General features: G+C 50.6%; 11 protein-coding genes across 11 annotated transcripts; 5 read left to right on the forward strand and 6 right to left on the reverse strand.

The window, feature by feature from the left end:
* Nucleotides 1-424: 424 nt before the first annotated feature.
* Nucleotides 425-896, forward strand: N7457_004540 (import motor complex subunit PAM16; the record flags this gene model as incomplete). Its single annotated transcript, XM_057175585.1, has 2 exons — nt 425-427; nt 492-896. The coding sequence occupies 2 exons, from the start codon at nt 425-427 to the stop codon at nt 894-896; spliced, it is 408 nt and encodes a 135-aa protein (XP_057032632.1).
* Nucleotides 897-3,099: 2,203 nt separating this feature from the next.
* N7457_004541 (uncharacterized protein) lies at nt 3,100-4,172 on the forward strand (the record flags this gene model as incomplete). Its single annotated transcript, XM_057175586.1, has 3 exons — nt 3,100-3,141; nt 3,243-3,266; nt 3,345-4,172. 3 exons carry the CDS (start codon nt 3,100-3,102, stop codon nt 4,170-4,172), a joined length of 894 nt encoding a protein of 297 aa, XP_057032633.1.
* Nucleotides 4,173-4,750: 578 nt separating this feature from the next.
* N7457_004542 (D-arabinose 1-dehydrogenase (NAD(P)(+)) ARA2) lies at nt 4,751-6,172 on the forward strand (the record flags this gene model as incomplete). The annotated part of the gene is made up of 1 exon (XM_057175587.1): nt 4,751-6,172. The coding sequence occupies one exon, from the start codon at nt 4,751-4,753 to the stop codon at nt 6,170-6,172; it is 1,422 nt and encodes a 473-aa protein (XP_057032634.1).
* A 1,094-nt stretch (nt 6,173-7,266) lies between these two features.
* Nucleotides 7,267-9,540, reverse strand: N7457_004543 (putative topoisomerase family protein TRF4; the record flags this gene model as incomplete). The annotated part of the gene is made up of 3 exons (XM_057175588.1): nt 7,267-7,992; nt 8,049-8,739; nt 8,792-9,540. The coding sequence occupies 3 exons, from the start codon at nt 9,538-9,540 to the stop codon at nt 7,267-7,269; spliced, it is 2,166 nt and encodes a 721-aa protein (XP_057032635.1).
* A 3,837-nt stretch (nt 9,541-13,377) lies between these two features.
* Nucleotides 13,378-13,632, forward strand: N7457_004544 (uncharacterized protein; the record flags this gene model as incomplete). Its single annotated transcript, XM_057175589.1, has 2 exons — nt 13,378-13,536; nt 13,594-13,632. 2 exons carry the CDS (start codon nt 13,378-13,380, stop codon nt 13,630-13,632), a joined length of 198 nt encoding a protein of 65 aa, XP_057032636.1.
* Nucleotides 13,633-14,032: 400 nt separating this feature from the next.
* Nucleotides 14,033-14,353, reverse strand: N7457_004545 (uncharacterized protein; the record flags this gene model as incomplete). The annotated part of the gene is made up of 2 exons (XM_057175590.1): nt 14,033-14,131; nt 14,240-14,353. Coding segments are annotated over 2 exons (213 nt in total), but the record flags the coding sequence as incomplete, so codon positions are not given.
* A 423-nt stretch (nt 14,354-14,776) lies between these two features.
* On the reverse strand, nt 14,777-16,666 carry N7457_004546 (uncharacterized protein; the record flags this gene model as incomplete). Its single annotated transcript, XM_057175591.1, has 3 exons — nt 14,777-15,429; nt 15,487-16,437; nt 16,567-16,666. The coding sequence occupies 3 exons, from the start codon at nt 16,664-16,666 to the stop codon at nt 14,777-14,779; spliced, it is 1,704 nt and encodes a 567-aa protein (XP_057032638.1).
* A 1,267-nt stretch (nt 16,667-17,933) lies between these two features.
* Nucleotides 17,934-19,025, forward strand: N7457_004547 (replication termination factor 2; the record flags this gene model as incomplete). The annotated part of the gene is made up of 3 exons (XM_057175592.1): nt 17,934-17,953; nt 18,014-18,500; nt 18,561-19,025. 3 exons carry the CDS (start codon nt 17,934-17,936, stop codon nt 19,023-19,025), a joined length of 972 nt encoding a protein of 323 aa, XP_057032639.1.
* A 311-nt stretch (nt 19,026-19,336) lies between these two features.
* Nucleotides 19,337-20,605, reverse strand: N7457_004548 (mitochondrial 54S ribosomal mL50 protein; the record flags this gene model as incomplete). The annotated part of the gene is made up of 3 exons (XM_057175593.1): nt 19,337-19,678; nt 19,733-20,126; nt 20,211-20,605. 3 exons carry the CDS (start codon nt 20,603-20,605, stop codon nt 19,337-19,339), a joined length of 1,131 nt encoding a protein of 376 aa, XP_057032640.1.
* An 893-nt stretch (nt 20,606-21,498) lies between these two features.
* On the reverse strand, nt 21,499-21,774 carry N7457_004549 (uncharacterized protein; the record flags this gene model as incomplete). Its single annotated transcript, XM_057175594.1, has 1 exon — nt 21,499-21,774. The coding sequence occupies one exon, from the start codon at nt 21,772-21,774 to the stop codon at nt 21,499-21,501; it is 276 nt and encodes a 91-aa protein (XP_057032641.1).
* Nucleotides 21,775-23,131: 1,357 nt separating this feature from the next.
* Nucleotides 23,132-24,373, reverse strand: N7457_004550 (uncharacterized protein; the record flags this gene model as incomplete). Its single annotated transcript, XM_057175595.1, has 1 exon — nt 23,132-24,373. The coding sequence occupies one exon, from the start codon at nt 24,371-24,373 to the stop codon at nt 23,132-23,134; it is 1,242 nt and encodes a 413-aa protein (XP_057032642.1).
* Nucleotides 24,374-24,532: the final 159 nt, after the last annotated feature.

Here is a 24,532-nt window from a genome sequence, read left to right on the forward strand (position 1 = left end):
ACCAAGAGCTGCCATTCAATTATGAGCACGTCATAGGGAGATAATCAACTCATCCTCTGGGACGAGTGAGGTTTTTATGATCGTTCGTCATGGTCGGTCCAAGATCTGCGGGGAGATCAGGTTGGGCATGTGACTCTCGGTACGGAGGTCACGGCTGTAGAGTGAAGAGTTGAATATTCTAGTGTTTCGGAGGCATCTTCGGATGGAATTTGGATAAAAGATAGTGATTTCGGAGTCTAGAATTCGACCGAAAACCATCATCAATTCACATCTTATAGTCCTTATAGCCCGTATACTCTTTCTCCTCACGCCCGTGCCTGGAGCTCTCTCCCGACGCTAAAAACCCGCCGAAATTTTCCCCTTCCCTTCTTTTCCCTCCACCTATATCTCCGTGATCGCCACCCCCCGACGGCAATTCCTCACCATGGTATGTTCATTGATCTAATGAATTCCGACTTGCAAAGATGAACATCTAATATTCTCCCTGTTAGGCTCATCGCATCGTGTCCCAAGTCATCGTGACCGGAGCCCGGGTCTTCGGCCGCGCCTTCGCCGAAGCCTACAAGCAAGCCCAGGCATCCGGCAAATACGCTCACCAACAAAAGAAAGCCGGTGTATCATCTACAACCTCCAGCGTGACCATCGATGAGGCCTGCAAAATCCTGAACGTCAAGGCCCCGGCCTCCGGCGAACACAACCTCGAACATGTCATGGCCCGATTCAAGAAGCTGTTTGATACGAACAACCCCGAGAAGGGCGGCAGCTTCTACCTGCAGAGCAAGATCTTGCGTGCGCGTGAGCGCTTAGAGATGGAGTTCCGCGAGATTGAGCGCAAAGCTGCGCACGACAAGGAATTGAAGGAAGGCTGGAACCCCAAAGTCTACAAGGACAAATGATCACGACAATAAGTGCGATCCTCCGGGTTTCCGGTTTTCCCTACGAGCACGTTCCACGCTTTCTGCGACAGAAGCCTTCGCCTTCGACTGGCTCCATTTTTCCGATCGGCTCGTCCTTTCTTTGTTTGGCATAGCATGGCGTTTGGGTTATTGTTGGGGAAAGACGCCTTGATTTCTAGATCGGGGTCTATCTCTCTGATACTTATAGATGGTCCCCGAATCCCTTTCTCGGGCATCTTCTCCGGTCGGATGTGGAAGTGTTGCCTCCATCTCCGACCCTCTCATTGACCTTTCGGTCTGTGTATATCATCTGTGATGCGCCGCGTTCCGTCAACCCCCTTCTCCACTCTCTCCCGGAAAGGATTCATGTACAATAGCTATATACTTGCATTGACTTGTGTACAACATAAAGTCCGGTCTAGACTTATTTGGTGTCACGCATGAACCTGTAGACATGTACGGAGTCCTTGTACTCGACTTTTTTTCGCCACCGCCGCCTCGAGATCAGGAACGACTTCCGAGGTTATCTTCATCTTTGGGCTCACACAAGGAGTGTGGCTTTTTTCATTTCTTTCGAGTGTACAGCCCTCGCAGCTATTTGCTCAGTAGAACTAAGCATTCGCAAATGATATCTCATCTCCCCCTTGACCAATTGCCTCGCCAGGCATACCCTGGGATATTGCTACAGTTATCGGAGAATGGCTCATCGACTCTTACCACAGGGCAAATAAGGAAGCGGGAGAGGTCGGCCCGATGGGATCAAACCGTCAAGCTTTTGGACTACATAGCATTGCGGCAAAGTTCAGCTTAAGTGTCTGCACTCCTGAGGTCGCTATACAAGCTTTTGCCTGTTAAAATAGGATTTAACTGCTAGATAGAGTCAACAAAATAAGATCTTAGTGGATGCCTAACCATGAAGTATATACTAGCACAAAGCCTGCAAGACGTTGATTTCGAAAGAAAGAAGCAATTTTGGCCCCGAATCGCAAATACCATTGCCCACCTAGCATCACCCAAAAGTCCGATTGCTAGGCCGGCCATAGACAGTGGACCGATTGGTTATATATCGGAGGATTACAGTGTTAGCATGATCTTTGGGTCTACTCAAGATATGAATGTGCATATAAACAGTTATTATATCTGAGAGAGGGGTGGAGATTGCCAATACCGTCATTTATCCCTCTGGCCATCAAATTATTTCGTCTGTCTGAAAAGACTTGCTATTTAGCGTCCAGATCACCTTAAGAAGAAGTCGTGCCTATTTTGTCCCGCGAGCCCTGCTTGTATAACATAGGGCGTCAGGCGAGTTATCTGAAAAAGCTCCCCAAGTAGAACCGTGGACCTCGCCGTCTAGGTAACAAGTTGGAATGGGCTCTAATGAACTGAAGGTATTACGGTCGAACGAACCATCTAGCCCGGTCAGTCATTTGCTACGTGGTACCTATGCATCAACTGAACTCATAGTCTGTAGATGTCTAGATAGTCTCACAGTGAACCTTCTAAGGTTTATATACTCCACCACGGGCCGCCCCCACAACTGACCCTGTGCAACGTACTCTGTGTCCATGCTGAACCAAGACTTCAATATGTTTGGGGGCAGTAAGTTGCTACTCCGGGCTAGCATTCCGTTGAATAGGGCTGAAGCTGCAGCAGATTGAATATTTCCCGGAGGGACTACAGGCTTGTTAGTGAACTCTACGAAGTTTATACGTTAAAGAACCGACTTCGATGCCAATTTTGGGGATTCTCAAGCTCATTGGGTGAAATGACCTCTCCTATACTACAATATAAGATATAAATTGAGTGGGTCGATATCCGCGAAATGGCTAGATAATGCAGTGCATGAAGGACTTCTCATATCCGGTGGTGGACTACGAGAAGAACTTGGTAGATCATTTCTTCTTTCTCAGATATTTTAGTCTCAAAGAGTACATTGCCTGGCTTGTCTAAGGACTCCCCCGGTCGCCTTGACGGGAAATTGCGCAGAACTTCACCCAAGTCGTCGGCCTTCAACATAATCCCTCCGTCACCTTCTATGAGACATGCGGATCTGAAGGTATATCACAGCCTGTATTAGAATCACTCTTTTGCACTTTTCGCTATTTGGACTCGGTTTCTAAAACTTGTCTCAACTAGATCCCTCCTCTTCGCGCGTCAACACATCCCCTTTCCCCCAGCGCACGGAAGCCAATCAACCGAAACCATGGCAACTCACACTTTGAACTCCTTTCAGCGGTTAGAAAAGGTATGTACCCTTCCTTACGGCGTAGTCCCATATCATGACATGATGGTCGTGATACTGGAGCAAGTAAAGGGTTGCGTTGACCCGGCTTACTTTGATCCCAGCTGGGCGAAGGCACCTATGCAACGGTTGGTATTCCCATCGGCTTGGGGCCCGAGGAAAGCTCCAGGATTTGTTTCAAGAATGTCTGTTCACGATAAGACTAGGTCTACAAAGGCCGGAACAACAAAACCAATGAGTTGGTGGCCTTGAAAGAGATTCACCTTGACGCCGAAGAAGGGACACCGTCCACTGCGATCCGAGAGATCTCCCTGATGAAGGAGCTCCGCCACGAGAACATCCTAGCCCTATACGACGTGATCCACACCGGTGAGAAGCTCGTCTTGGTATCAGAATACATGGACAAGGACCTGAAGCGCTTCATGGACGCCCGAGATGGCGCTCTCGATCTCCCCACGATCAAGTCCTTTGCATATCAAATGCTGCGAGGCATCGCCCATTGTCACGAGAATCGCGTCTTGCACCGGGATCTTAAACCTCAGAATCTGCTCGTTAACCTAGAGGGAGGGTTGAGATTAGCAGATTTCGGCCTCGCTCGCGCCTTTGGCATCCCCGTCAATACCTTCTCGAATGAGGTGGTCACTCTCTGGTACCGACCGCCGGATGTGCTCCTGGGGAGCCACTCCTACAATACCAGCATTGATATCTGGTCTGCAGGCTGCATCATCGCCGAAATGTACGCCGGTCGACCTTTGTTTCCAGGCAACACCAATGCCGATCAACTACTCAGGATCTTTCGTACCCTGGGAACCCCATCCGAACGTACTTGGCCGGGTATCACTCAGTTGCCGGGATTCAAGCCTACATTTCCTGTGTATCCGACGCAAGACCTGCGACGCCTGATTCCCTGGCTGGATCATCTCGGGGGCGATCTGTTAGATCGCATGCTACAGTTGCGACCAGAGCTGCGAGTCAGTGCTGCCAATGCGCTACACCATCCATGGTTTCATAGTCTCTTTTCTGAGACGGGGTAGTCGACAAAGAACATGCCTAGTCTTACTTAGATTTTCCATGCTAACTCAAATGCTCATACGGATGCGCTCTTCAAGCTTTCACGTAGGTATTTCTTAGCTGGTAGTAAGTTACGGAGATCAAAAAGTAGCTCATAAAATAGCCAGTCTGAGTGGTTCCTTTAGGTATGAAGTGTCGGTTGAGTGCTCGATGGATGACTCAGGGTTGATGACCAATCATTTGCCAGGAGACAACGTGACCTCATAACTCATAGGACAGCCCCACCTACACGAGGCTGCAAAGACACCTCTCAAAGGATATCGCATCTGAACAAAGTGACTGCAAATGGAAAGATGTAACCCAAAGGCAGATGTTGGCCCCATTTCCCGATCTGGAGGAAATGCAATCCTCCCCGCCATGGCGCCATCCGGAGCGGAGCCTACGGAGGGACGGCACTTTTCCTGACAAAAAAAATCGGCCCTAAACCGTTGTATACCTCTTCAAAGAATTTTACCAATTGACCAATTGACCAATTTCCATAAGATACTCGAACATTCATAGCCATCTTCCCTCTATTAACAGAATTAAAAACCGCAAAACCATGCGCCCCTCCACCCCACTGTCCGCGGCCCTCCCGCCGCTCATTATGGGCACCGCAACATTCAATTCCCAATACAACGCCGATCCCTACGCCCTCCCAACAACAGAACTCGTGCAGCGCGCACTATCGCGCGGTATTCGCGCTTTCGATACATCCCCCTACTACGGCCCCGCCGAAGAACTCCTCGGCCGCGCACTCGCAACAGAAACCGTGCAAACCAACTTCCCCCGCGAGACATACCACATCCTCACAAAAGTCGGACGTATAGCAGGCGCTTCATTCGACTACTCCCCCCAATGGATCAGACACAGCGTGCGCCGCAGTCTACGCCGTCTACACACAGACTACCTGGACGTAGTGTACTGCCACGATGTGGAGTTCGTGACGCCCGCAGAAGTCGTCACAGCCGTACGGGAGTTGCGCCGTCTGCGCGATGAAGAGGGCGTTCTGCGCTACGTAGGTATCTCTGGATATCCGGTCGACACACTCAGCGAGCTGGCGGAGACGGTGTTGCGCGAGACGGGCGAGCCGCTGGATATCGTCATGTCGTATGCCAACTTCACGCTGCAGAACACCCGGCTACACTCGCACGCCCTGCCCAGGCTTCTTGCCGCGGGCGTAGATGTTGTTCCTAACGCTTCACCGCTGGGAATGGGGTTGCTTCGTCGTGACGGCGTGCCGATTGGCTCAATGGGCGATTTCCATCCTGCGCCGAACGCCCTGCGCACTGCTATCCGCAATGTTTCAGACTGTGCGTCGCGACACGGCGAGAAGCTCGAGGTTGTGGCGATTCGGTTTGCGCTGGAATCGTGGATGCGCGTTGGCGCACGGGCCGGCGGTCTCGGTGCGCCGCTTGCGCGTGCTGCGGACGCCGATCCAGGGTTTTTGTCAGTTGCGAATATGGGCACGGGGAGGAGACTGGGTGTCAGCGTTATGGGTGTTAGCAACGTTGCGGAGTTGGATGAGACTTTGCGCGTGTGGCACAGTATCGTTGATGGATTGGAGAATTGGAACGAGGATGATGAAGGCTCGTATTTCGATACTGGGTTGAAATCAACTGGCCCGTCGACTCCTAGCCTTGTTCCAGCGAGCGCTGTTCCAACGGCTGCGAACGCTAGTATCCTCACGCCCCAGGAAGGTCTCGTCACGGACCGTGCCTGGTCTCGCGCGCGTGGCGCTCATATCTTGCAACTTGCACGAGAGATTCGGGATATATTGGGCGCAGAGTGGGTTGATTATGTCTGGGCTAGTCCGTCGCCGGACTTTGTGAATTCGTTGTCCGAGGAGCATATCGCCGCTATGCAGAAGATTGCAGCTGAAGAGAAAGCAGGACGGAAGATGGAGATTTCTATGCCCGGGGGTGCTGTTAACGAAGATCCTATGCTGACACCACCATCTGATGTGGAGAAGCAGCTTGCTTAAACATAGAAATGGTTCATGAATGTATTGAAAGAGCCTTCCCAATTTCGGCGCATCTCACTCATACTACCTTCCGTGTATTCATAGGCCTGCATCCGCAAAAAGCGAAGATTCGCAAGTAGAAACCACCGACTTGGGCACCAACACGTGGAAACGAGCCCACCTTCCAACTCTCAAAGGGTAACCTCGGAATGTAGCTTCCAGGTCAATTAACGTGATGCGATCAAAATGGTTGCCTGAATATCCCTGGATGTCTCCCTGAGCATGTATAATCATCCAGCGAAGCGGGACTGGAAAATAAGTGCACAGCAGATAGTGCATACCACTCCACAGCTCAAATAGATTGGCCTTCCGAGGTAAACAATCCCGAGCAAAAATCCAATGCCCCAGTCGTCTCTCAAAACTCGCATATAGCGCGCCCGGAGTGAGAAGAGAGGCATGGAAAAGGGAGAACGGAAGGCACGAGGTAAACCCGCTTTGGATGCAAATCCAGGATTGTCAGTAAGTTGCATTGTATTCACTAGCAGCATCCCACGTAGGGACCGAGGAACTGTAAGAACTAGGTGCTTGTCGAGGTGGTCACGAGAGTAGAAATTGGACAGCGAGACGCCGAACCGACTTTGAACAGAGAATGGAAACCTATGTCATCAAGGCTTTGATATTGCGTAAACTTAGCATAAATGGAACTAGCTCTCAATTCAAAAATCGAAAGCCGAATTCAACATTCAGGCAGTAACTCTAATCAATTGCCATAGATACACGGGTTAACACACTCTGACAAAGTCGAGGTCCAGGAGAGAATCCTAAAAAAATAAGTTATTTTTTCTCGTCTCAGGCTCGAAGAAGAATGCCTATTCTCGATGTTCCACCAAGCAAACGCTTCTCGCTGTCGAGAAGTGGAGGCAAATCGTTTTGCCTAAAGAAAAGCGAAGATATCACAGACCCCACCATACTGTCAATGCACACATCCCTCCTCTTCTTCCCCGTGCAAATCACTAAACCAGTCGAAGCAAGGGGGTATCATACAAACAAACCGTAGAATAGAAACCAAATGAAAGTCGTCGCGGGCGTCGAAATAGAGGCTGGAGCGGCCAGGCTTAACCAGAGGCGAGAAGCCTTTTCTCTCTGGCATCCAGATCCGCGTTCATCTCCGCATCGGTCTCGTAGCCTGCATGACGGCGGGCTTGTCTAAGACTGAGGGTATTGGGGATTTTCTTGAGATCGGGCCTCAGGCGTTTAAGTCTGGCAGCACGTTCCTGACACATGATACGCCTTGCCTCACCCTTTCGAGCTTTAGCTGCCTTTGTTTCTCCCTGTTCCGGTGATTCATCAGAAGAAATGTCAACTGGTTCAGATTTAGTGCCCGTCGACTTAGATTTGGTCTTTTTGGCGCGCTTTTTAGGGGGCTGGGTATCCGCGGACGCTGAGGAGGAAGGAGAGCTGGTCCCGTCAAAAGGAGGGGGTCCAGCAGGCAGCGGCGGGGGAGGCGGACAGGCTTCATCGGCCGGAGGAGGTCCTGCGGGCGGAGGCGGAGGCGGCGGAGGCACCCTGTAAGAAGCGAATCTCTGTTCGGTCATAAACACCTGACGTAGTTGGAAGCGTTGTTCAAGATATTCGTCAAAGTTCGCCCCAATGATGGGTCCGAGAATGCTCTTGTTCGGTCCTTGGACAAGGGCAAGATATTCCATGCGATTCTTCAGAGTATCGAACGCCTTTGAAAATGTCCGGAAGATCAATTGAATTTCCTTCGTGCCACCTGAAATGTCGTTATCACGGTTATTGGGATCTTCGATTGTGAGACGATCGGGATTTCCGAAATAGTACTGTTTCAAACGGTCAGCCAACGATTTAATATCCAGGCAAACAAGAATAAACTTACCTTGCTGAAATAGCCAGGTGGGTCCATCCTGATTGCCATTTTGTCATAGCTGAATTTATTTCCGAAGAAATTGAGGAAATTCAGCAAAATGGTTCCTAGGTTGGGCTGGACATTGCCGTGGGGCATGTGTTGCAGAATATTTGTGACCAAACAGGTGATGGAAAAACCTCCTAGTCCACCAGTCGGAACTTCATTGAGCCCACGGATCAGTAAGAACTGCTTGATCACCGCCAGAATGACCGGCAGCTCTGGAAACTGGGCTTTCCACATCTGGAATGTGTCGTTGGCAAGCAAGCCACTGTCATTGTCGAAAGACAGATCCACTCGTAGTCCAGTTAGCTTGTCCACCCACTTGAGAATTGGCACGCGGGCGGATGCAATGCACTCGATGGAGTTGGGGACAGCAATGTTCAAGCTCTTGACGAAAGCCGAAAAGGCATAGATTTGACCCTTTCTCTCTCCGAACGTTCGAATCTTCCTGTGTAGGAATGTATGGGAAAGCAGCACCAGATCAATATCAGCCGTGGGAAGATAGAGACCCGAGGCGAAAGACCCAAAGGCCTTGATTTTAATACCATTGTATCGGTTTCGGAATGCAGTCTCCAAGCGGTTGACAAGATCTGCGCGGACGATGTGTTCGAATTCCTGTGGCTTGGCCCAGTTATAGAAGCTGAGAATCTCATTATGCAGCCTAATTTGGATGTTAGAATGGAGATGAAGAGAGAAAGAAAGATAGTACTGACTGGGTTCCCACATGCAGGGCAGCTGGTGTGCTCTCGAACCATGGTGTGCCTGTCTCATGAGATAATGCTCTCCATTGATCGATGACTGAACCATCGTAGCTGTACCTGCTGGCGGGCTTGCCGGTCTTTCTAGAGTAACCTTTAATTTCATCGTCACGGGTTCGCTTGCGACTCGTGATAGCGGGATCGATAGTTTCCTGGGCCTTTGGTCCTCTGGGGGCATTCTCGGGAGCCTTGGTCTGGGCGGTTTCCGGTTCAGGTTCCATGCCGAGAGAAATGAAGTCTGAGTTCTGCTTGACTGCATCTGTCTCATCCACCTTTTGGGTGATATCAAGTCTCGCTTTGCGAATCAGTTTGACAACATCAATCCTTTTATTTGTGGTTTCAGACGGAGGCGGCAGTGCGGTGTATGGATCGGGGTTCGACCATTTCGGAACAGGAGAGGGAGTTGGTATAGTGTCTTGGGACCCATCGACACCCAGCACGCGTTTCTTGCGCGGTCGGTCGTCGGAGTCATCAGACATATCCATTTCTGCCTCTTCGCTGTCGCTCAAGCTGGCAAGTGATGCAAATTTGAATCCAGGCATTGTGTCTCCCTGAAGCAATTCCGGTGCGCTTTCCATCTTCGTCGATAGCAACGGTCGATCCGAGGTGGCAGGTTTCTGGTATCGGAAAGTGAACTCGTGTTTTGGACGCGAGCCACGGTAGTTTGAGTTTCCTCTGAACTGGAATGGAGCTGGCGGAGGCATTGTCGCTCGGAAAAGCTGCGATTAAGCAGCAAATTTGCACACAAGTACACTGGGACAGGATATAATATAAACCAAGTGCGTGAACGCGAAAAAAAGATTCGGGAAAGGTATTGCCGGATGATGAGGGCGGTGACGAGTGTTGGTCGTTCCTTCCGATTTATCTACTGACTGAGGACATCGTGGACTGTATATGTGTCTCTATGTGTGTCTATGTGTGGATTAATTCATGATGCCTAGTCTCCGTCATTGTTATTCAATTTCCCCTCCATGGGTTGTGAGTCCGTCCTCCAGACGATGAATCAAGTCCGGTTGCACTGCCATTTCAGCGAAACTAACGCGACTCGTCGCCCATGCGAGCCAGTCCTCAGCTCTGGCACCATTTGCCTGGAGCAAGCCAACGCTCACATCAATCAATAATGGTCGTTCTTCACAGTGCCAGAGGACAGTTGCACCGCAGCACCGGCAGAACTCTCTAAAAACATCTGGTGAGCTTTTATGCCGCTGCATAGTACCTGCATTGAACGCGAGCGGCGACCCGTCCGCATTTAAGATGTTGGATCTGGGTACAAAAGCCCAAGTTTGGATAGGAAATCCACTGCTCATTCGACAAGTATTACAGACACAGGTTCCTGCAAGATACTTTGTATCCTTGTCTCGAAGCCACCATTTGATATCGTCTGGGTTCGCCCCAGATCCGGTGTAATATGGCACTAACAGATCTGCCCATGGTGACGACGCTTGTGAGGACGAGTCATCGGGTCTGGTGATATAAAACTCAATACCTCCACAGAGGCAACTTGCTCGCAAATGCTGGGTTGGTAGGTATCTCGCCGGGTTTACTGGTTGGACACTGGAGTTTTCGGGACTGGTCGAGGCTTTTATCCTGCAGCCGGGGATAGCGGACTCTGTTCCAAGAAGAAATTTACTGAGTCCACTGTCGCCAGTATCACTGCATTGCCAGTGCTCCACCGCTCGGACCGAAGGAACATCTTTTGCTACTATCAACCCCGAGGCGACCAAAAAGTGTCCGCTAGGTTGCAGACGAGCGAAGACGTGGGCACCACATATCTTACAGAAGAAACGGCTAACGTGGTCAGGCTGCTGGTATTCTTGAAGCCCATCTAGATTCAGTGGCTCATGCTGGAGGAGATAATATGACGAAGATAACTGCCCAGTCACCGCGCGACAGCTGTTGCAATGACATAGTTGTAGTTTGGAATGATCGATACTCGTGTCCAGCTGGATCGAGGTTGATATGCTCCCGCATATGCAAACTATAGAGGTAGCCATGATTTTCAATGCGTATTAGCCCCTTTTCCAGAAAGATAGAATACTGGCAAGTCGTAAGCCCACGGCGGCCCTCGAAAGCAGTGCGTTGGTTATGTGCGCAAGCGGGGATTACAGAAATGCACTCGCCAGTGTAACGAACAGAATTTCCAGGTTATTGTGAGCAATGACAATTCACTCAAATCTGACCCTCCGACTTGACTTATCCCGGAAAGTCACGAGTATATAAGATCCCGGTCGGCCCCTTCCCTTTCTTTCCCCCACTCCTTCACAACCCTTCAACTATCCTCCAAACTTCACCAGTTTTCACCACTTCCAACATACAAAATGAGTAAGTGCTTCCTGTTATCTGTGACTTCATGACTTCATGCCTCTGGAAGCTCGCGCTTCGCCCTGGCCTGATCCGAGTGCGGAATGGTGGGGTCATAGCGGGGTACTCGACAGAGTCAATCGTCGTATTTCACCCTCGCTTTTTCGATTCCGATGCTGACGAGAATAGGTGACCACGGATGCAGCTGCGGCTCTACTTGCCAGTGCCCTGCCGGCTCTTGCAACTGCCCTGTACGTGATATCATTCCCTTTCCGCTTCCCCTCTTCGATGACGTCTGGCTGACCCCGCAATCTGTTTAGAAGAAATAAATTACCCATATGGGCCACGGCATTCACGATGATTTGACCGCAATCACCTCGACAACATTGGCATGCAGTGAGACGGAAGATATCTGGGGTGGATAGCCCCCGACCGGGTTATGCCATGGGGTTACAGCAGTGGGCTGCACGTCATGTCAAAAGAAAAAGAGAAAAAGAAGAAATTGCCATAGTCAATGACATGCGGTTGCTGGAACACTTTTATTCTTTGTAGAGCAAGTACCTTGTGGGCATCAGATCCAATATTTGGGTCTTTGAGATCGGGGGATCAACACTGGGCGCTCAGCACGCTGTACGACATATGTAGATACCTGCAGCACTCGCTAGCGGGCATGGACAGTAGAGATGTTCGATATACATCTACATTCTAGGCGCACGGTACCTGGCAACTTCCATATCGTAGTGGCAACAATGGCCACAGTATCTGGAAGACAGTACTCCGTACTCCGTACACATACCCTCGGGGAGCTGTGCGGGTGAGTGGTCACCGATAATCTCATTTCACACCATATCAGGCATCGTTCCGAACCCAACCACATTCACCACGCGGCGATCATTTGAAGTATCGTCAGAATGACCCGAAGAGGAAATACCCTCCCGCCCTTTCGATCTACAACGTATTTGACTCGGCTTTCGCGGCTGTGTTTTGCCGATGCGTCTTTTTTTTCTACGTAGACCGCCGATATCAAACCTTTTCGATGAGACCCCCAACACCTGGAACCGCGCAGAGTTGGCTCTAATAAAACATAAAAAGCGGAACCTGATGCTGGGTTCGAGAAGAGTAACATCGGATCGGGGCCAATCATAACTGGCATCATGCACCTCGGAGAGGGTCTGTGATATGCTTTAGTAGCGTCCAAGATGCAGCCTCTCCACTTTGTTGGTGCCTTGTTGGTTTCTCGCGCTCACTCAGATTCGAAAGGCTCTGTGCTCCCATACAGAACAGGGCCTGAATGTATTTTATGTTTTGAACCAAGTACGGACACAGCGGAGATGCCTCTCAAAGCCCGTTATCAGATCTCGCCTCTTGATAATACACAGCATCAACCCACAGGTGTGATTACTTGGGGTTGATTTTACCTAATGCAATATGCGTGGGCGTTTCCAATTTACCATGATATAATGCCAATCTCGAATCCCAGCTAAGAGGACCCCGATAATGCAGATGCCAATCCCAACCGGGTTGTCTCGCCGTCACGCACCGAGTACAACTCAGATACGCCGAAAGCAAGAAAAAAAAAACACGAAACTTGAAACCACTTGGCACTCCACTGGGTGGACATGAATTTGCATATCAGGTAAGCTAGGGCTACCAATGGGGCCTGACAGCACCCCTCCTCCAAGGTCCCCAATCCGTGCAAACACTTGCCGCACCATAGGCCACGGCGATAATCCAACCCTGTCGCCGCTCCAGGCGCTGGAAATTTCATTCCGGACCCCTTCCCCACTGGACACAAGGTATATCCCAGGCCGTCTTAGTCGTTACAGTTCTCCATCCGCATGTTGCACATATGACTGTACCCATGAGATAATATGAGGCCCGTCCCGAAGACAGTGGATCAAACCAGTGCAGATCTACGTCGTACCCGAGACGTGGCCATCGTCGTGGCATGATTATAGAAGGGCTTAATTTCAATCATCCCACTAATGTGCTTGGGACGGTGCTCAGGGGGTACGCAATATCGTGCTATACTGAAGGTCGATGTCAACATCCACGGATCATGACCAGATTACCATCATACATATGAAGTATCCAGATGCAGTTGGAATTCAAAGGCAAACAACCTTCACCTATAGTTGAGGCATAAATGACCGCATTGAGCAAAGCGTCAACAACGCATGCAATGAATAGCAGCTCCACAGAACCCTTTCTTAGTTCGAGTCTAAGGAAATAGACCAACCATGTTGTTTGCATACGTCCGGCCCGAGCACAAGGTAATCAGATCTACAGGCCTGATTAACTTGGCTACTTTGGAGGGACTATTCGCATATACCGAGCAAACACCGAAACAAGAGGCTAAACTCTACGAGAAAATAGATCCGAAATCCGAGCCCCTCTGTGTATGTCGTATGCGCTATATTTGCCCCGGGAATTTAGTGTTTGGAAAGTTCGCATAGCCAAAGCCCGATAGGCTCCGCTTTATTGACGAGCGGTAGAGCTGATTCTACAGCGCATAGCGCGTGAGAAAAGAATGAAACAAATGATAGGTGGGACGTTGGAAGTGGGTTGTTTGCTTGTGAGGGGGCCGAAGTGGGATGCAGGAAGCTCATTTGACTCGACCACGCGATACGATGGACGGTGAACGGGGCACCCCGACGATGTCACTGCTGTTTAGACTGTTTGGATTGGATGGAGGTGCATAATACGTGGAAAAATGGAATATTCGCTCGACTATTCCGTAGCATGGATCGGGATGTCATAGGAGTGTCGAGGACTCCAGAAGAGGTATAAAGTTGCCCTCATATCCGGCCCTGGATACCCTTTTTTTTTCTTTCTCTATCCACGCCATCTACATCCAAAGCCACTTATCTCAAGCTTTTTTCAAGGTTTCTTACCTATCACATCTATATTCATCATGTCTCCCTGCTCCTGCAACTGCTGCTCTGGCGAGTGCCAGTCCTGCTCATGCAGCTCCTGCAAGGTATGCTGCCCTGGCTTGAGCGATCTGTGTCTTGGACCTCTGGATTCAGTGGAATGAGACCCTGGGCGAGAGATATACTAACTATTTTCTTAGCACTAAGTCAGCCTGCAGGCCATCCTCACCGCCATCTTCCTCCAATATAACCCATACGAGACCCGGACTCCCACTGCTAGCAAACTAGCGGGGATACGGTGCCGTCCTTGTCGAACTGAGATAATTCTGTTGTGATCGTCCATCGAGATGGTTGTGTGCTAGGATTTGGGGAGAACAGGGCCTGGAGCCTTGAGGATGGGGTGTTTTCATTTTATAGGTTCAGATCGGACCTTGTCTATGTTCATGTGATTTAGTATTGAGCCAAGTGCCATACAGCTATATGCTACTTTTTTTTTCTCTGTGATCTTTCATCTCTCTCGTATCTGTTTGCTCCAAAGTAATTGTGATCTGAGTTTATTCTAAGTTTTATCATCGAGCCCTATCACGTATATATATATATCAAACCCCCGATGACCGAGAAACATGCATCTATATCTGATGGCGAGAGATAAGAACAGAAGGGCACATAAACGCTCAAATTGCAGTGAATTCCAACTACTGTAATGTATGTGAAAATAGAACTCAAATGCAGATGCAACATCAGATATTTGAATTGTACATAGATATCACAGCTCGTCTTTCGAGCGAGGAGCAGCGTTGCCTGCCTCCTCACCACCGGCACAAGCAGCTGGCGAGGTAACAAGCATCGAGTACACGCACTTTTCCTCTTCTGCTGTTTTCAGGATCTTATTCTCCTCACCACACTCTAAAATGACCTTGGTAGACCGGCTAGGTCCATTCCAGCAAGACTGGCCGCGATCGTACTCGATCACGGTCTTCTCGATGTTGATGACATCGCCAGCCTCATTAACCTCTTCCACGCTCGTAGTTCCAACTTTGGAGAATCGACCCATAGACACGGAATTGCCTCCCTTCCGCTGGTTCTGTTTCGTTGACTCGAGGAAGCAATGCTCATAGGTGTACTCACCCGCATCCAGAGAGATGCACACCCCTTTAAGTGCGCGGAAGATGGAAGCAGGACCGTAGTCCTGCTCAAGGTCGGCACGCTGATCGCGCAGCTTGTTTTTGAGACTTGAAACAGAGTCTTGGGCGGCCTTGAGTGCGTCCCGTGCCTGGGTCACAGCCTTGGATTCCGAGGAAGAGTCCCCGTTGGCTTTGGGCAAAATGCCCTGATCCTCAAGGAAGCTCCTAGCAGAGACGATCTTGTCTTCAATAAAGCTAACAAGCGAAGGCGGGAGATAAGCAGCCAGTTTGTACACTGTTGCTCGTTAGCCAGCTGTACTTAGTGTCACAAAAATATCAAACGATAGCTTACCTAGATCCGCATCATTGCAACCATCCTCCTCATTTTCCCAGTGCTCCCAGTTAACACCATTATCTGCGCCATCGGCCTTGAGAATCTCGTCCAAGTCACGCTCCACAGCACCATTTCCGCCCTCAGAGGTTTGTTCACGAGCAGCATAGTCCTCATAGCTGCGGACAGCGCGCTTGACACCTTCATCATTGAAGTTGGGGTTATATTCCACCTTGAACTTGGCCAGAATATCCTCAAGCTCCTTTGCCTGCCCGCGGATTTCATCCCGCTGGCGGCGCACATCAACCAACGCATTGCGTAGCTCATCAACACGACCCTTGGCAAGATTTGCAAGGGCACTGACCTTGCCTTTACCCTTCCCAGTACGGACCACTTTGCGGTCCTGCTCCTGGGCGAGCTTCAGTTCAGCCTCGAGATTTTGTTCCTTGACCTCTGCGCCTTGAATTTCAGCCTCTAGCCGGACGATATGGTCCTCAATCTCCTGCTGCTGGCGAGCTGCATCAACGAGAAGATCCTTCTTCTTCCTCAGCGCAGCAGTCATAGACTTTTGGTTCTGCTCCTCCTGCTTCCGCCATTGCTTGCCGATTTCCTTGCAACGGTCTTCACACTTCGTGCCCCCAACGCGAGCCCACTCGTCGCTACAATCACAACACTGCTCATAATCACAGACACCATCGTTGATACGCTGGAACGGGATGTATGATGGCCGGTGGCCCTTATTTTTGCAGTAGAATCCCGGGAGGGCAAGTGCGATGTCCAAATCGTTGTTCCCAGGGCGGTCGGCCACCGTCGGCGGGGAATTGCGCGAGATATGTGAGCAGGCAGCCGTCCCCGGCTCGTCACTTCCATCGGGACAGTCACAGAAGTCATCGTTGACGGCCGAGAAGGGGATTTTGACCGAGGGATTCGAGATACAGGTGAATGTGGTGGCGTCCTGGTAGAATTTGGCAACTAGGTATGTTCTATTAGTATAATATCCGACAGAAAAAGGATCAATTGCCTATCGTAGATCCCCGGTTGCACGAACCCGCTACGGAAACACTACCTAAAGGTGGATCTAGTCAGGGTCCAGGTACTCACATTCGGGGCCCACGCCACGGGGACGCGCAGGCTTGTCACTACTAGCCTGGGCCGCCGACCCAGCGGCGGCCATCAACAATAACGACTGAGGAAGTCTCATGCTTGAGGCATTGAGCTTTGTTTGTGGTGCGGAGAGAGCTTCTGGCCAGCTGTTGATAGCGGGCCCGGGCTGGATCTAATCGGAGCTGAGTCAGCACGCTATCTTTCCAATGCGCCTTTATCGTGGCGAGTGAGAGCATATGCATAGTAGTATGTAGGATGGAAACGAAGTTGAATTGTTTTACTGCTAATCAACAGGAGCTAAGAATAAATGAGGAGTCACCTGACGATGGGGTGATCGCAGGAGCCATAACAATGCCTACCGAAGAAAGACGTCGATGTCCTTGGCGACATGAAGCCGAACCATGTCAAATTCCCCCTCCATACTATGTATGTCCTAATGAAAGTCCGTTCCCGAGGCCGCATGACGTTGGATGAGGCTGCTTCTTCTGAGTCTGTGGAGGGCTGGTCGAAGATTATTGCAAGTACAGCCGACTGACAAGCAAATACAGTGTATAAGCTGGCTGCTTATATCCGGCCTTCACTTGTGAACTTCCTATACTGAAGGCAAGATCTGGTAAGAAGAACTTGTGTTCTCTTCTTCCCAGTGAACACCCAGAAATACGCACTCAAGCTTTCACCGCAGAGCAAGTAGAACCCACTGTAGACAGGGATGAAGGGCAAACCGTGAGCCTACAGAACGACTGGACTGCCACAAGGCTGCCTATACGGTTTGATATCACCTTGGGAGTCGGAGTCGGCTAGCCACTCCGTACCGAGGCCCCGAGATAGCTTTGATAGTCAGAAGTAAGAAGACAAGCGCATTAGACTGGGCAGTATGCTCAGGAGGGATATGGTAATCATCGTCTTGTAATAGATGAGGCTCCAAGTGCTTGGCAACCCTGGGGAAATGACAGGATGAATAGCCCATGCAGGCGATAATGCCAATTCATAGGCATTTATATAAGCCGCGACCATTTTGAATGGACTGACAGGTTGATTGCCAAATTTATGGTGCGTTCATGAAGGCATGTTGTAACTTTTGTGCAGACGAACATGAACAAGGCCTCTCACATTCGTTCATGACGGCCAATTTATGCCAGTCGTTTAGTGAACAGCCCACAAGTAGAAAAAATAAAGAGCGGGCAGCGTCAACAAATTTAGCACCATTTACGAATCGAAGAATGTCTTGCAAGATTGATCGTGATGATGGATTGTGGTTCTGATGAGGTGGAACAATTCCGATGGCAACTACGAAATGAGTAGTCACCTGACGACCAACTAATCACGGCCGCAACAGAGCATCTCGCCCCAACTACATCGCAAACATGGGTAATGACGGTGGAAGGTAGGTGGACTTCATATTGGTATTCTGTATACCAGATATTCCTAACATAAGGCTTTCTAGTATCCCGACACGCCGCGAGCTCGTCCGCGAGGCAGCTCGTGCCCCAAGCACGGCGCAAGTAAAAGAGACTCAGCGCGAGCAGCAAGAACATTGCTGGACTACCTGTCCACTCTCACACAAGTCCCTAGCCCGACCAATTGTATCAGATTCTGTAGGGAATCTGTATAACAAAGACGCCATACTCGAATTTCTGCTTCCCGGCGACGATGTCGAAGGAATCAGCTCCAAGGCTGATTGCGAAGAGATCCTATGCGGGCGCGTGAAGTCGCTGCGCGATGTGGTCGAAATAAAGTTCGAAGTCGACACAGAGCTCACCGAGCACCCTTCAGGCCGACCTTTTGCGCCTCGTGAGCGTCGCGAGGGCTGGATTTGCCCCATCACTGCGAAGCCGTTGGGCCCAAGCGTTAAGTCTGTATACCTTGTACCGTGCGGACATGTATTCGCAGAGGAGGCTATCCGACAACTTAAGGGAGATAAGTGCCTACAGGTAAGACCGGCTTGTGATTAAATATGTGGTGGAGATAGCGACTGACTTTGATATATCTAGTGCAACGAATCCTACACCGAAGATAACATCATTAACATCCTCACCACCAAAAAAGAAGATAAGGAACGTCTGATCGCACGAGGTCATAAACTTGCCGAGCAGGGTCTCACGCACTCTCTCAAAAAAGCCCCCGGCTCAAAGAAGCGCAAGAAGCATGCCACCACCGAGAGTGCGACTGATGCTCCTAGCACCACCGAACCTGCTGCGTCGGAAGTGTCAAAGCAACCCTCTGACCCTAAAAGTCGAAGCAACACTTCCACACCGGTACCTACTAATGCTTCCAGTATGGGAATCAAGAACGCTGCTACTTCCTCGCTCACTGCCCGTGTGTTGGCGGAGCAGGACGAGAAGAATAAGCGCCGGAAGATGATGGGCCGGAATGAGAATGTTGACAGTCTTTTCTCCAAGAAGGACTCAGCATCGAAGAATCGCGACTTTATGACCAGAGGGTTCTCCTTTTCATGACCTGGTGTTTTCCCTCTGCTTCGCATTAGTCACTTGCAGTCATTGGGGAGTTTTATGGAGTTTATGGGGCGGCCGTGAGGTTTGTTCGAGGATTCACCGTGACCACAACGCTTTTAGGTATGCTAGACAGAAAATCTAGTAAACATACTGTACATTACAAAATTAACATATACAATTCTCGGAACCCATTCGGCCGTATGAAATGTAACGGGGGAAAATAATGCAATTCAACAATCCTAATATACAGAAGATTTGCTCTCATATAATAAGGGGGGTTGTCCCCCAACGTTCTACACAACACGAAGAAAGATCTAGGCAGCCGCAGACTCGGCCTCATCCCAGCGCCGCGCCCGCTTCTGGCCCAGACTCTTGGTAATGAGACCGTTCTCGAAGAGAGCAGTCACAATGGCCTTCTTACGGCCAAGATCCTCATCGTTGTGGTGGCGAGTCTGGCGGACATCAGAGATCTTAACATTAGGCAATGCAGCGGTGCCGTTCTTGTCCATCAACTCATGGAGAAGCACAGGGGTCAGTCTCTTTGTCTTTTTGCGAAGGGCTTCCTGTGCGGTGAAGACCTTTCCGACAGTAGCAGAGGCGGTAACGACGGAGTTGGAAATGTGGCGGGCAGTCAGTTGAGAGAAGTGGGTGAAGAACTAGTACAGAATTAGCCAGACCCACAAGTATAAGAATCACGGAGGAATACTAACAGCAAGCTTGACGTTTCCATTATCAAGCGGCAACGACCTGAGGCTCTCGCTAATCGGCTCGGTGGCATTCGCGTCGTACAGGCGGTTCTCCAGCTTGCCAGAGCTCTTCAATTGCTCTAGGATTTGGTTGGAATCGACCTTTTTGGAACTGTCGTTTGCTACATGGCGCAAAAGATTTTCCATGGTTGTGGTGTCGGGGAAGCGGAGACGATCGCCCCATTGCTCAGCCTGGCCTTCGATCTTGCAGGACTTGATCTGGGCAAGAATCTCTGGATCGTGCTCTTTAATAGTTGAGTTGGTGACTTGTACCCCGACAATCTGCTTCAAAGCAATCTCCACAGCGGCCTGGTGGGCTGCCTCCCTGGTTGTAAGAGGATTTTCGTTGGCGTACCATCTAGATAAGAGGGACCAGGGTCAGTGAATTCACCGAGGAAGTGGTATGCACGGGCATCAAATCGCCAATTTGGATCAAACATACGCCTTGACGGTATCAGCCTCAGGGTTCTCGCCCTTGTAGCGCCATTCATGCTCCATCAGGTAGCCGAGTCTGGGCATTTCCTCCCAGTTCAGGTTCTCAATATCTTCAACCTTGCCCTCAGTACCCTGGGAAAGGCTGAACTGTTCGTCTGGGTTCGACTCTTCGGGAGCGGCATTGGGATCGGGCATAATCTGGCTTCCAGAGTACGGATCTGCCGGGCCTGGGGGCTTATCTGTGCCCCAAAGGCTGCGCCGAGTGCGCTCGAGGATTCCGGGGGAGTCGGAGGCATAACGGCGGAATTGACCGAATGGTGAGATACGGGGAGTGGCTTCAATTCTGCAGCTGGAGCAAATGAAGTTTACCTCCCGCAGAGGGAGGCGCATTGATGGCCGCATTGTTAAAGTGGGCGCGAATTCTGTTTGAGAACGTCGAGCTGGCGGAGTTTGGCTCGGACGGAGAAACAAATTCGAGAGAGACAGGTCACGTGAGCATGGTCTGGATGCTTGGCATTTTGGTCTTCCGTTCCTGAAAACTACAACTATGTGCATCCCAGGGACATTGGTCCTGCAGATCAATAATTTCTCACAAATCCGATTGCATTAACTACTGGAAATGAGGCCAGCCTGGTCTATGTTTTAGCGAAGTAATCTTGATCACACTAGATGTTGAAGTTGAAGCACGGTTCTACAACACATCCAAGCTCTTGGAGAGTCGATCCAATAACATATACAAGTCCCCAGGGCGTCCACTCGCCAATGTTGGATGAAAAGTCCAATTTCTGGGCTTACCTTCATTACCTCACCCACGCACCGATTTGGTTATGAAGCTACGATCATCTTACACAATGCTATCTGTTCTGATATCAATCCACGTGGGTTGAGAAGTATCCTGCCTGGTTCACCTCACAGCAGTGGCTTCAGAACCAACAAGTTGGGGCATGCCATTGACTCAGTTCATGGCCTCGGGCTGCGACTTTGCCTCTCACTCCGAAAGTAACGACATTATATTCAACACGAATCTGTGTGGTTGGACGCAAGACACAAGACCCTCAGATGCAAAAATGGGAATACTGACAAACACTCCCCGGCCCCGGCCAGTGGAAGCGCTTGGTCATCAACGCCCAAGTGTAGTACCTAGGCCATGAATATGCGCTTGACGGAGAATAGCTTGTACATCTTGCCAAACATAAATTGAAAGGCGCAGGCGCAGAGTCTAAAATCCCGACGAGTACCAGACAACATCAGCCACGGTGTGAAATTCATCGGTAATAATAGAAGCCAAAGCGTGATCAGATTATGGAGCATTGAATATCATATTCGCATTCAAGCCCGTAACTGGGCACAGCAGTTGCAACGATATTGGTGTCAAGTCCACCTAGGATAAGCAAGGCTGTCATGGTGAGCATGATGAGCCAGAACTTCGAATCAGTGGGATATCCTTTAGTTTCTTCAGTTCCCCCAACTGAGCGAGTTTCATAATCCCTAGTATTCTCTTCGTGTATACTTGGATCATGGCCTTCCCCCGCCTTGATACCATCGTTCGCTTTGCTATCAGCGACCGCCATGACGTTCTCCCCGAGGCAACACAGTTGGACACCTATCATCGCCCAGGACACTCATCGTTTGCGTGGTCATTTTGAATGAAGAGAACACAAGAGGCAGTGCTTTACAAATCAACTTTGGGAATGACCTCGGGACCTTCGATGATGCGATAGCCTAGTCACCTGGGAACAAAAGGAATGCCCCAATGTTCCCCTGTTCATCATTACAAAGATGGTAACGCGCTGGATCGCCAAAGCCAGTCAGACCACCTGGACGGTTCTTACTGAATCCCACTTTGGAATCGATCTGCCTACTACAGTACCATACAAACACACGACTCAATATTCTTTTTCAGATCATACATACAGCGGCGTTTCATTGGTATTTGCACTTCAATGCGTGTACTTCTACGGAGTACCCTTGACCGGTCGATTTATTATAGGTACATAACGTATATACTGGGCACTTTGGTATCTTCACCAATGTTTCACTTTATATCGTTCTTCCTGGGCATCTATATGCTTCGCCTGCTCAATTTGAATCGTCTTTTCAGCATAAAGCCATACACAGCAATCATAACACCAACTCATCAAGCATCTACCATGGCCAGAGAGCATGCCGCTGCCATTCTCCCCCAGCAGGGGCGGTCCCTTGTCACTTGACAAGTGTCCCACCCCGAGCCCGGTCTAGATCATTGACTTGAAACAAGCGATCATTTTCAACCTGACTACGGCATGCCTCCTGTGCCCAATCACCCCGCCATCGTGGGATGCGATACTGCGGGCATTGTCAACAAGCTGGGGTCAAATGTCACCACAGGCTCTGGTCCACGAACCTGAATCATTTGCCTTTGCCTCATCATTCTACTATAACGGCTCTCCTAGCCACGGTTCCTTCCAAAAGTACACTTTGGTACAATCTGAAGTTGCCATCCTACTTCCAGACAATCTCTCCTTTGATGAAGGCTCGGTCTTCCCCTTGGCCGTCTTAACTGCCTGGGCCCTGGACCATCATCGGCATTCCGCTCCCAAGTACACACCCGAGGACAAACAAGCGGACCTGATCTGGGCGGCGCCAAATTCTATTTTGAGGAAGGAATTTTGCAAGTACTACCGGGTACATCTCAAAAGAAAAGAGGAACCAAGAACATTACTTAGTCCTCACCATTATTGTCGCAGTAGACGATGTATCTTGAAAAGCCTCTTGGACCATACCTACATACATATTTAGGGAGAACCGCCGGTCTTCAAGCCACTCGTCATAAAAAGGGAGGAATCATTTATAGTATGCGAAATGTATATACATGCGACGCTGATATCATACTATTAAGCAGAAAAAGAATAAAACAAAAGGCATTTTGCACAAATCAAGTCCAATGATTTACTCACGGACAAACATGCCCGCCATACCCATACCGGTACCAATGCACATGCTGATGACACCAATCTCCTGGCCACTGCGCTCCAACTCAGGCAGCAGAGTAGCCAGCTGACGGGCACCGGTAGCACCAAGCGGGTGACCGATAGCAATAGCACCACCGTTGGGGTTAACCTTCGCCTGGTCGATGCCAAGCTTGCGAACGCTGTACAGAGCCTGCGAGGCGAAAGCCTCGTTAATCTCCCAGACTCCAACCTCAGGGACCTTGATGTCAACAGCCTGCAGAAGCTTGGGGATGGCAACGGCAGGGCCAACGCCCATCTCGTCGGGGGCACAGCCCGCAACGGCAGACGCGACCCAGCGCGCCTTGATGGAGCCAGACAGACCGAGCTCCTCGGCGGTGGAGCGGCGCATCAGCAGAGCGGCGGCCGCACCGTCGCTGACCTGCGAGCTGTTGCCGGCCGTGCTGGCGCCGGTGGGCGAGAAAGCGGGCTTGAGAGCGCTGACTTTCTCGAGGGTCAGGCCGTGGCGGATACCGTCGTCCTGGGTCACGGTCACTTCCTTGGCTGGGGCATCGGGGTTGGCGGGGTCGAGGGTCTTGGTGGTGACGGAGATGATCTCGGAGTCGAAGCGGCCGGCCTTTTGCGCCGCGGAGGCCTTGGCGTGGGACTCGACGGCGAAGGCGTCTTGGTCGGCGCGGGACACGCCGTACCGAGATGCGACGTTCTCCGAGGTAATGCCCATGGGCATGATGCAGTCTTGGGCATCCTGGGAGTGGGATTCCTTCAGTTCGGGCCAGAGGACTGTGGGGATGGCGCGGGAGCCGTAGTTGCGAGTCATGGACTCCATGCCACCGCCGATACCGACGTTAATGGCGCCGGCGCGGATACCGTTGGCGATGGTTGTGATGGCTGCCAGGCCGGATGAGCACTGGCGGTTGATTGTGTTGAAGGGCACTGAGTGAGGGAAGCCGGCGTGGATCTGGCCCATGCGGCCTGCTTTGGCGCCGCCTAGCTCTTGCAGGACGGATCCGATAAGCACATCGTCGATTTGGGCGGGGTCCAGGTTAGGGTTGGCCTTCAGTGTGGCCTGCAGCACGCTGGCGAGTAGCTCTTCTGGGTAGGCATCCTTGAAACCACCCTTCTTGGCGCGGGTGACAGGTGTGCGCAATGAGGAGAGAATGACAATATCGTTGGGAGATTTCTGGAGCACCTGGCGGAGGCCGCGGGGAATTGGAGAAGCCATGGTTGTGTAGCTGTTTTTGTTTTTTGGGGTTGCTCGGATTCAATTGAAGCTGTATACCAAGGGTATTTCCGGTCTTTTTCGGCGATGTCAGTTTGGATGCATATGTTACGCTCTGGGGGTATTTACTTACACCTCAAATGTCTGTACAAAGTAGAAGAG

This window comes from Penicillium paradoxum, assembly GCF_028828445.1.
Source record: "Penicillium paradoxum strain IBT 22861 chromosome Unknown utg000004l_segment0_segment0, whole genome shotgun sequence".
NCBI classification, from domain to species: Eukaryota; Fungi; Ascomycota; class Eurotiomycetes; order Eurotiales; family Aspergillaceae; genus Penicillium; species Penicillium paradoxum.